Source organism: Coccinella septempunctata, chromosome 2, assembly GCF_907165205.1.
Source record: "Coccinella septempunctata chromosome 2, icCocSept1.1, whole genome shotgun sequence".
NCBI classification, from domain to species: Eukaryota; Metazoa; Arthropoda; class Insecta; order Coleoptera; family Coccinellidae; genus Coccinella; species Coccinella septempunctata.
The window spans coordinates 30738137-30750341 of record NC_058190.1 but is presented as its reverse complement, the minus strand read 5'-3'; the positions used below and the strand labels follow the sequence as shown (position 1 = coordinate 30750341).

The window sequence follows — 12205 nt, the reverse complement described above, 5'->3', positions numbered from 1 at the left end:
GAATTCAGTTAATGTTAATCATAGCCTACAAGTTCAGTATATGTAGGCTATGTGTTGATCATTTTTTTATCATCATATTATTTGACCTTATTTACGTAACTCCAGAACTTTTCCAGACATAGATAAAAAATTCAAGATTTCGAATTTTTTTTGCACTAATTAAATGTGTAGTACCATAAACATGCCTTGAAATTTTCTGTTAGTGCAGGTGGCATTACCAAATGTAAATTGTCCTTCAGAATGAGATTTGGATATATATTGATGTGAAGAATGGCTGCTTTAATGGTCAATATTTCAAAATGAAATTTTCGAAAATCTATCACTGCACACTACACACGTTATTCTGAATATTTCATTTTTGTTTCGAAGTACTATTTATTTATTCTCGTGATTAAGAGTGTTTATTTTTTTTATGTACATAGTATAGACCAGTATGAGCAAAGGATTTGCGAACTGAGCACTTTTTGAAAGCGAATATGTATTCGCAACTATTGGGTATGTTTATCATTTTATTCTATATTAGAGAAATATTAATTTGTTTATTTTTGTATAAAACAATTAGTGATCTACTGTTGAGTGCGGTTTAAATTTATGCAAAGATATAGAAGTGATGAACACAAAAAAGTGAGAATAAAATTTAGAACACAAAGAAACAAACAAAGATTTTAATTTAATATATATGAAGCGCTTGAAACAGTTGAGTTTTTATTTCAGTTGAATATACAGTTAATCATGATATAAAACTTTGATACAGGAATTTATTATAAATATTTTTACAAACCACCAGAAGCTCTTTTTGCATACTGTAGATTCTTCAAAGCGCGAGATTTCGACTAAAAAATGTTTGTAGTTTTTGTTCACTTGCATAATTTATAACTTTTTCCACTCGAATTTAATTTTTTTTAGAATTTTCAAAAATAGCTCCACAATAATTTATTAATATTTTCACGCACCCGATTTTGGAAAGTAAGTTTTTATGTTTAAGATAATAATAAAAATTGCTCGTCCGTTGAACTACACTCGCAATATAAAGTATATTTCAAAAATAAAATAATTCAATAATTTTCAGCCTTGATATCTACATGTGATGAAATTCTAATTGAAAACAGAATAGCGTATTTTGATGCTTTGTTATGAATAGTATTATCATTGTATATAGATTATACTATACTATAGTCTATACAGTGTGTTACACCATAAACTTGACAAACAATATAAAATTGTCTAGAGGAGATCAGGAGAACCATTATTGCCATATCATATATCCGGTTTCGAAGCATAAGCAAGATTGATGCCTCAGGGTGCATAAGATCATTTTTCAGTAATATTTGATTGAGTGTGATGAGTTGTGTGTGTTTTGAAAAATGTAATGGATTCTGATCACATAATATAATAATTTTTTGGTGATAAAAGTAAATATGGTGTAGAATTCAGTAACATTGTTTTCGTGATTATTGGATACAACCGTCCAGGTAGTTCCGGGTAGCCTAGAGCCACAATTTAAGGTTCTGTAGGACTACCAGGAGTTTGAAGTACTTAACTTTGAAAATTGTGTAAAGCCGAAAAATTTCAACAACTTCACGTGAGATTTCTTTTTCGTCTCTGATCACGGTAATTCTAAGATAATCGAGTATAGAAAAAAATTGAACCCAAGCGAGAGAAAAAACTGCATACTTTGTTGGTTTTCCGCCATTTCGTTTTTTTTCCAGATTTCTATATCGGGTTTAAGCCCGAAAAATAGTGAGGTTTAAACTCACACTAAAAGAAATATTGCTGAATAATGACCACAAACACACTGCATCTCGCTTATGCTTGTAACTCTGAGTATATATTATGATAAGGCAAAAATGATCATCTAAGTACATGAATACATATTTTTGTCCAGTTTATATATTTAATTCAAATCCCCTGTATACAAAGGTATCATGTTTGGCACTCTATTTTGTCATATACTCTAACAAGATAGATTTCTTCTAGATCCACTAGAAAATGTTAGAATTGGCCGATTTCAAGACATTGTATCTTGTTGAAGAAACATTGCAGTTTTCTAATCTTAATAAAATTTTCAGGAATACTGTAGCTCTGAAAGTAGCATTATCTCTTTAAAAGTAGTGTCGAAATACCTCAAATTATAAGATTTATTGCCTACCAAAAGAAGGGATCAAATTGTATAAATGTTGGCAAAAAACTGTTGTAAATATCTATTGATGTTTTTTTTACAATTAAAATATCGAAATCCCAATACATCTTCATTATATTTCCCTCTAATCCATTTCAAAAGATGTCCAGTAAGAGAAATAAAAAAAAACAAGCTAAGGTTATCCACATTAACTTATTCAAATCTAAAGTTTTACAGATTCCTGACCATGTCTTTGGAACGTTTTATGACGCAGATATAATTTGTGGGTTCAAAAAATAAGTGCTAGTGAAAAGAGTGACACGATTCATATTGAATATAAAGGTATATTTTCAACAAAATATTTCAGTATTTAAATAAACAGTAATAAATGCATGTAAAGATGGTGGTGCATCTTACTTCACCTCTTCCCCAAATGGAAACAAAACCCATTTTTCTAATATAATTCAAATTCTTAGAATAAACATAGTTCCGCTAAAAATTTGAAAAAAAAAACAAAGATCAAAATAAAAAGCGATCAAAATACGTGGAGATCTTTTTCGCGCTCGTTTAAATTAAAAAACCAGAGCGGTCACTCAGCCAGGTAATGAACTCAACCCAATGTTCCCAAAATAAATTTTCGAAAATACTAGAGATCCAACTAAGTTGGTGCCTTTCCCGGGCTGAACTTTTAGGACTTGTGGCCCCACACGTGTCTCTAACTGCATGCGCGTGAACCATGGGGCATAAGGTCTCAGGGTGTACCTACTTTACGACAAATTACTGAGTTTCAATTCAGTTGGTTTAGGCGGATCGGCCACCGAATGCGAAGTTGGGCGAAGCTGTGCTTTTTCAATGCTAAATCACGAGCTACGTCACTCGATTCGTAGCTTGTCAATTATATTAGTACTGAAAATGCTCAGCTTCGCGCAACTTCGCATTCGGTGGCCGATCCGCCTTAGTGTTGCATCAATTAATGAGAAAAAAATTTCAGATGAATATAACTCACAATTGAGCGAATTTTGCTCATTGAAGGTACCTACCATCACATTCTCACTCTAAACCCACCCACCCCCCCCTAGTTTTTTTTTCTGACGCTTACGTCGAGACGGACATCCTATCACAAACGATAATTTTACCATCAATGAGTCCAATCCAATTATAATCTACAACAGCTCGATCTCCTTTCGGGAATAAACGAGAACCTATGTTCAAATCAATTTGTTAGAATCTTGACTATCTGTCAAATTCAGAATATTGTTGAAAATATATCTATTAGAAGGCACTGAATTGTTACAATTACTTATATTGCTTTCAACAAACTGCATATTCTCATGTCCTATATACTCTTGAATCAACTGATCATTTGTATACTGTGTATTCAAAAAGTAATGAGTTCCTGAAGTATTGCCAATCATTGACATATCCAAGATTATCTCATCTTTCAAGTTATTCAATTCAGAATTTGTATTACTTGTATAGATATTATCAAAATATGTTATATCCTGAGCTGGTTCTGCAATCAATATTTGACTGGTACAATTTTCTCTTTTCTTAACTAATGCTAATGGTTCTGATGTAAGCAGCGAAAATACTGGAATAGATGTTGTTTCCACATCATTTGACTCGGTTTCTTTGATTTGCTGATTCTTCTCGTTTTTATGCTCAATAGGTATAAGTGTGCCGTCTGAATCAATACGAAGTTTCTGATTTGTCCTAGCTTGTGTTTCAATTTTATGCGATGACTTTTCATGTCGTCTTAGATGAGTTAATCTTTTATATGACTGTCCACACAGTTCACACACATGAGGCCTACTGTCAGAATGGGTTCCTTGATGTCTGATAAGTTCTGAATTTCTTTTGAATGTTTTTTCACATTGATCACATTTAAATTGTTTATTCTGAAAGAAATTTGAAAACAGAATACTCTTGTTATTCTCACACAAAAATACTCACTTGAGTGTGATTGTAGGATATGTGTCCTTTGAGACTGGCAATATTATGGAAGTCCTTGCCGCACTGATCACATATGAATGTTTTTCCATTGGAAATATGGGTGTCCCGATGTCGTTTCATATTTGCTTTATTTTTCGTTTTGTATGGACAAAACTCACAAGTCACATATTCTTTATTGTTGTTATGAACTCTTAAATTGTGCTGTTCCAACAAATATTTTTTTGGAAATTGGCTACCGCAGCTTTCGCATACAAAAACACTGGTTTCAGGACTACACTTTTCATGTGAAACTGTCGTACTATGTTTATAATAAGCGTAAGGGGACTGGAAAGTTTTGTCGCAGTAATGACAACTCAATGAGGGCCTATCTTCTGCAAAAAAGGACATATTCATTACCCAAGATCAACATATCAGAAAAAACAGAACAAATCTGCGTTATCTCAAAATAAAATATTAAAATCAATTGAAAGTTGCCAGTTTTTTCATTCTTAATGTATGAACCAAATCGGAAGCTAGTAAGAATTCTATTGTTCTCCGTTTAAAAACCCGGAAATACAAAGAAAAGGCAGAATCATTTCCACAGAACCTCTTTGAAGAATTAACAAAAAAATTCTGTGATAATTAAACGCGTTACCAAAGTGTTATTTGTTGAAGATCTCGGAAATGGTTTTTTTCCGGCATATGGTTGATGAGACATTTTTTTTGCTTTCAGGAGTAGAGTCATGTTCCGATAAAGAAATATGGCCGTTTGAAATAAGGAAGTTTTTATACTCTAGAATCAAAATTCGGCATACTTTCGTGTAAGTATATCATGAATAAACAAAACAAAGAATGAAAGCGAACTGTTACCTGTGTGCTTCCTCAGGTGAAACATGAGCTTATTCTTCTGAAAAAAATCCTTCCCACAATCTGGACAAGAAAATGTAGGTCTTGATCCTTCAACAATATGTCCTTTCTTTTTATGAAGTAACATCTTAATTTTGGATGCGAACGTTTCTCTACATGTCAGACATTTATAGCTATCATGTTTCTAAAATCAAACCATTTAGATCAACAACAAAATTTAAAATGAAACAACTAGACAGTGTAACTTCTACAAGACTTTGGTGAAGGTCTCTATAAGAGCTTTGAGCAAAATATAAAAAAGGTACATATACGAATATGTAAGGCAAATCGAGAGATAAACTGTTATATTTCAGGAATAGGGGATTACGATGAGGGACATATAGATAAATGTGCTAGTAAGCTTGACATGCAGATCATACAGGAATACTGGACTATATTATGTGGTAACTGCAAAAATTTACATATCAATCACGTTATTATAGAGTGTAGAGGATCTATAATCTTTATTTATATAGTGATTTATTATTTCCATTGAAAGATTAATCTCTCTATTTATGAAAGATGTTTCAATCCATAAACAGTATTCATAGATTACAACGGAAAAATCATACGATTAAAATACAACTTCAAACGTACAATAACTTCAAACAAAAAATAAACACACATCGTCAAAAGTCTAGGCCCCCCTCCATCATCTCTCAACTTGTTTAATGTAACATGACAATTTTTTGTGTGTCGAATCTTCACTACCTTATCACTTAAATGAAAACAATTAACCAGCAAAAAAATTTTCTTGTTCAGGAGAATACATAGGTGTATTCGAAGTTTTCAGCGAATAACAAAAGTTGTAATATGGGGAATAGTCTGTGGAAAATGACGAGACATCCAATTTCTCAGTTTGACTAGGCAAGAATAGTAGCCCTACATCAACAAATTTCGTCGAACCAGCAGATTGCGCAACGTTTGAATACTCCACGGACTTCAGTAAGGCGCATAGTGGCTCTTTTCCTGGAAACCGACAGTGTTGCCCGACAATTATATCGAAACGGTATCTGTAACAGCCCTTCGAAGACATATTTTGAGGACTTATAGACGGGTAGTCTCAACCAGTACAATAAGGAGACGGTTGCATTTCTCAAATTTAAGGGGAAGATGTCCTTTAAGAGTACCTAGGCTATCACCAGGACATAGAGCTACCCGTCGGGAATGGGCAGAACACCACCAAGACTGGCTTTTACCACAATGGCACAACGTACATTTTTCGGACGAGTTACGATTCGGTTCACAAAGTGATAGTCGGCGAGAAAGGGTTTGGAGAGGTCCAGGCAGACTAGAGCGACTCAATTCCCCCCGGGAAGTTGTGCCCTTCCAAGGCGGATGAACAATGTGCTTGGAGTATAATGTTCGGTAACCGTACTCCTCTATTATCGTTCAACGAAGAATGACTAGTGCCATCTACGTAGAAAACATCATCGAAACAATCATTGTTCATCTGCCCAACGAATTTGGGGATAATTTCATTTATCAGGATGATAACGCCGCACCACACCGCACACGAAGGGTTCAAAACATTTGCTCGATAGAGCACATCCTCTGTGGAGGACGAAACGATAGTTTCATCGACGAAACGATAGTTTCATCGACGAAACGATAGTTTCATCCTCCTCTAAGTCTGCAGAGCGGGTCATTGACGATGCTGAGTTTTTTAAGATGGGCTCTGAGTCTACAATGTCCTGTGAAAACAGCCATTATGGATCACAGATTGGTTCTAGAAAATCCTAGCCAACGACTGGTGTATGGGCATGGAGGCACTGAGATGGCTCTGTGCGAGTAACGCAGTCCAGGACGTTTGCGCCAGTATTCCAGGACCTTTTGCCTTATCCAGCTCTTGTTCCGTTCCCTGATTAAGGAATTAGAAATTCCTATACTTGGTTCCGGGTCAATAAGCGCTGATGTTGCGCCTTCTCTGGCTACCACATCCGATACTTCGTTGCCTCTGAAGCCCGAGTGTCAGGTACCCAAATCATTTGCAGTCTGTTTAAACTTCCCAATTTGGAGAGTTTAGATCTGCATTCAAATACCTGTGCCGTATGTATGGGATTACTAAGGGAGAGCAATATCCAATCGCCAAAACCCAAGTTCAAGTTTTCATGAATTGAGCTTAGCCATTCAGGAAGAATGGAACGATATGCCTGAAAATTTCATCAATGACTTGATTCGTATGATACCTAGGCGTATTGGGCAGATGATTGAAAGAAGAGGTGGTAATACGGAGTATTGAATTTGGATTCAGTTGTTGAATTAATCAGAAATAAATAATCGATAGATTTATTTTTTTTATTTTTTTTCATTTTTCCTATTTTGTCTCATCCTACATAAAGCAAAGAGTAACAAACAAAGATTTTCTATCAAATACATCGCAGATGAAACAGAGGCAAATATTCGTCCCATTTCCAGAACATATATATTTTATTTCTTGAGAAACCTAGGGAGGCCAAGACTTTTGACGATATGTGTACGTAGTGCAGACTTAAATTTTTTTGTTACATAATCAACATTCATGGAACAACATTCTGTGACAGATTTTTCTTTTAGAGACCTGGAATTGACGTACTGAAAGGATCATTATCACTCAACCGTGATTTGAGCGTCGGCGTCGTCAAAAACCTACAAATTCGCGAATTGTGAGTATATAGAGTAGGTAACGTTAAAACGTTACGAAAAGACGAAAAGGTATAGCAAAAGTTTTCTTTGTTCTCAATCGTCTATACTGTGCGATTTTTTCAATTTCTTTTCAACAAGTAACAGAGTGAGACTAGGTATAATTTTTTTGGAAATAATTAACCAAAACCTACTAAAGTGCAGTTTTTGCCGTAATATCTTTTATTGTTAATAAAAAGTCTCAACAATTGTTAAAACTTTTTATTGAGGAAGTGAGGAGTGAGGAAATTTCCAGTCCATCAAGTGAAGCTTCAAAAAAATCCAGTCATCAAAATTGACACATTTTCAAAGGTGAACTACTCGTTTGATTTTCATTGTTTTTTTGTAATTTTCGAGTTATTACTTTTGCGATGATAATATCGTTCAAATTTTATTCAAAGTTACGAGAATGTATAGGAAAAAGTTACTGTTTTTTTAAACCAAAATTGGTAACATTCTGTTAAGTGTAGAATTCAGCACTTGAAAAAGATTATACTATTTTCACATTAAGATACTATTGTGATAGCGAAACACGTGACGTGGTTCAAAAACCCATTTTGTGAAAATTGTATAATCTTCTTCCCACCTGTCGGTGAAGGTAAACTGCAACTACAACCATGATTTATGAATATTTTGGATTTTCATTAACGTTATCATCTCTGTTATCAAAAAATTACACGCGTTCAAAAAAGAACTTTGAATGCAATAGTCACATCCAATTTCAAAACGTCAAGTTAGCATGGCTACATTTTGAGGTTTTCCTTCAAAAACATGTAACTTTTTTGGCTATACGGACGATCCAGAATGTTTATAAAGCATGGGCTTCATATTGACACTATTTTCCCCTCTTGTAGTTGTAGCTTGTAGCATTCTATAGGATGTTGAAAATTTCAGTTAAAAAATATTTGTACCGTCTCACACCGTGTATGTTCCCAATAGGGAACATTCCTTCTGACGAAAATGATGTATTTTTAATGAAATATCTTTGGAACGTCACATTTAATTTGAAATAACCACTTCAAACGTTTCCCAAAAAAAAAAAAAAATTTAACCACTTAAAAATGAAAAATAAAAATGGGTATTTAAAATTTAAAGCGTTTCATTTCGATTGCACAAGTTGGCAACATCGAATGAAATATGCATTGATAATAAAGGACAACAAATACATTATCTTGATGAGATAGACAAAGATGGCTGTCTATGAAGTCTGCGACGAACGAGGAAGGCATAGAGAAAGGGTCTCTGGAGGAAGGTCGTTAAATTTTATGGGATTTTTATGGCCGGTTGCAGTTGAAGCTCGCCAGTAAGTACGCGTCACAGATTACAGAGTAGAACGCGTCTTGCACTGCTTTCCAGTCATTACCTGAGGCGCACCGGGAGCGTACCGCTCCGAATTTAGACCGTTCCAGTACGCGGGGCGTGGTTAATTTGACAGTTAATATATTATTTGTGTTCTGTGGTTAATATTAAGAGTTCTCGTCAAAGCAAGAGCGTGAAGCTCCAGTGCGTCAAGCCCCGGGGTTTTGCGCACTTGACTGGAAAGCGACTTGTAAATCAACAGTTGTTCTTTTATAACTAAGTTGATCGGACATTGTTCTTTTCATTGTCTAGTAGGCGCTGTTGCCAAATCGTAAACTCGAAACCAAGTGATTTAAATTTTAAAACCCCAAATTTGAAGAATGATTTTGAATAGTTTCCGCGGTGCATCTGAAAAAATCATGAATCTAACTCAAACATAATTATTCAGTTTGAACTTGCATATGCAGTGATAACCCAAATTGGGAATTCCCCATTGTGAATTGAATCAAAATGTCAACATAATTGTTGAGAGAAATCGACCTAAAAGTTCATTATTAAAATGGAAAAAGTGATAGCCACGAGTCAAATTTTTGGTGGACAGATTTTTTTGGCGGTCATTGTATAATGGCAAGTTGCATAATCAAACTTATCATGCATTCGTGATCAACTCGCGGGCCTGAAGTGTACTTCGGCACGAAAATTGGCAAGTAATCTATCATTCGCAATAAACTTCTAACAAAATACTCGAATGAGTTTAACATGTAACATAAGCATATGATCCAGCTTGCAAGAAATTTTGCCGACTTCGAATTCCGTGCTAGACTAGAATTTCATTACGAAGGTTAATACAGAACGCCTTCTCCTTTCGCGCTTTCGTGCCGAAGTGCACTTCGATCACCGCTTATGATATAAGCTTCCTTTAGTCCTGAAAATTACATGAAAAGAAACTATAAGCTTGAAGGTTTTTTAAATTTGATTATAAAACTGGCCGTAAATCTATCAATCTACACAAAAGTTTCTTTAAATATTCTATTCACTCTACCTTCATATGGAACAAATACTGTTGTCTCCTACTAAATTTCTGATTACATTTGCTACATGTGAATTGTTTCTTTTTCTCATGTTCTATTTGATGGGCAGTGATCTCTTCAGAACTTTCACAAATGATACCACAATCTAAGCAGACGAATTTATCTTTGTGGTGCTGTTGCCTATGGTAATATAAAGACCTTCTTTTGACATACCTAGAAAGCATTGAAAAATAAAATGAACATATTATATTGTTTTACCGTGCAAAAACATCGAACAGCTAATAATAATATATCAAAAGTAATAACGTGCCTCCTTAATAAGGTTGATTCTCACCAAAGACTATAGAGTTAGTTATAGTCTTTGATTCTCACTATGGCTGTGGTCTGTATATACACTTTCCTTTCGTCTGGTTAGTAAGTGGGTCCGTATATGTCGAATTCATGACAATTCGGTTCAATATCTGTCACCAGAGTAACCGCTCTGGTAACTTTCGGTTACCAAATGTGTATATACAGACCATCGCTATATCTTCCATAACCTCTCCCTTCAGTCTACATAAAATATTCTTTAGTGTAAAAAACTCTATAAGTCCCACATACCTACCGACTCCATACCATATCCATAAAATATTTAATCTCGGCAAAGGACAATAAATAATTTCACCAAAGGAATAAAAACAGGACCTCATTTCGAAAAAATGACATAAAATATAAATTCGTCCTGCTCCTATTTCCTTGTGACAAGTGTGCCATGCAAAGTGAAAATTGAATTCCTTAGAATAAATTATGTAGTTTTTAATGGCAATAACGAAATTTCTGTAAGGGATGTAAAAAATATAGATTTTGGGGCTTGAATGAAAAATCATGATATTCTGAGTACTGCCCTGAAAATATTGATATTTCATGAGCCGTCTGAAAGAGCATTCTGAAGTGAACAAACCCATAAAATTTGATAGAAATCGGACCTTGCAGTCCAGAGTTATGGCTATCGCAAATTTCGGCCAATATTCATGAATCGCCCCGTATCTCCGAAACTAATAGCCTTAGGATACAAAATAAGCAAGTTTGCTGAAAGGCCTGGATGACCTGCATTCACCATTGGACTATGGCCAACGACTCATGAAATACCCTGTACACATATTTGAGGTGAATTTCGAAAAAAAAAATTTAATTTATTTTTGACAATTATGGTAGGTCAGAAATATATGAACTTGAATGTTGGTGCTAAGCTGTATGAGGAGGTTTAGCCTCCTTTGTCCCCTCTAACGAGCACCTTTGTACCAGAGTTGGGTACCCATTCAGATCACGGCAGAAATGATGCCAGCGGTACTGCTATTTTAAGAAATGGAGAATAGAGTAACTTTGAATTTTAATTGTTTGGCTGTGGAATTTCGGGTGGACTTTGCCACTTGAATAGGCTCCTGGGTGATCCCATTTTTTCCTTTTTTTAGTAAGTAATTGCAAAGAACTGAAGTTTCCTTGTGATGCATATGTACATACATTTCAAAAAGGAAAATTTCCATGCACCAACTCACCTTTTATCACAAATAGAACATTTGTTTATTGCACGCTCTAATTTAATTGAATGAACATCAGATAAATGTTGAATGAGGAGTTTCCTATTGGTAATAACTTGCTCACAATAAGTACAATTATTTCTTTTATGCCCTTCTGTATGTCTCTTGAGGTTCTGTTTGGATGAAAATTTCTGAAATGGAGACTCGAATCAGAAAAAAAAAATCACAGACATTGATAAATCTCACTCTTGGGCATTCACTACAAACATATACAGCATTCTTTTTTGAAGCTGGTCTACAATGAAATTTCAAATGCCATTCAAATGATAAATCATTATTGAACGAGGTTCTACACGATCTACAAGAAAGTGGGAACCCTGAATGATTCTCCAGATGCATATAAATGCCCTTCCTGGTTGAATCTGTATATTCACATTCTTTACATTTGAAAACCTGTTTTTTTAATAATTGCTTTTTTTTAACTCCTTTTGCTTGTTTCTTTCGGCTAAATCTTTTAGCAGAAATACAACCTTGTAAGTACGAGAACGCTTCATATTTTTCTTCTTCGTCGAATGTGTTCAATTCTTTAAGTATACTTCCTAGCTGGAATCAGTATTCAATAAAAATTATTTGAAAACAACAATAGAAACAAAACAGTACCTGTCTCTTGAATCTGGATAAATTTTTAGTATGCTGAATAGGCATACGAAATTGACGCATTTCAAAATTTTGGTTTCTAA

General features: G+C 34.6%; 1 protein-coding gene across 1 annotated transcript; it reads right to left on the bottom strand.

Annotated features, from left to right (window-relative positions):
• Window positions 1–3207: 3207 nt before the first annotated feature.
• On the bottom strand, window positions 3208–12205 carry LOC123307852 (zinc finger protein 260-like). The gene is made up of 7 exons (XM_044890312.1): window positions 12126–12205; window positions 11712–12068; window positions 11484–11656; window positions 9960–10161; window positions 4922–5102; window positions 4073–4443; window positions 3208–4017 (listed from the first exon to the last, which is right to left on the bottom strand). Exons 1-7 carry the CDS (start codon window positions 12183–12185, stop codon window positions 3328–3330), a joined length of 2034 nt encoding a protein of 677 aa, XP_044746247.1. The 5' UTR covers window positions 12186–12205; the 3' UTR covers window positions 3208–3327.

Bases quoted from the DNA above. Each gene is read 5' to 3' on its own strand.
- LOC123307852 (XM_044890312.1), bottom strand. From the start codon at position 12,185: ATGCGTCAATTTCGTATGCCTATTCAGCATACTAAAAATTTATCCAGA. The intron at 11,657-11,711 runs GTGAGATTTATC...TCTCCATTTCAG, and splicing joins TTTGTAGTGAATGCCCAAGA to AAATTTTCATCCAAACAGAA. The intron at 10,162-11,483 runs GTGAGTTGGTGC...AATGCTTTCTAG, and splicing joins TGTTCTATTTGTGATAAAAG to GTATGTCAAAAGAAGGTCTT.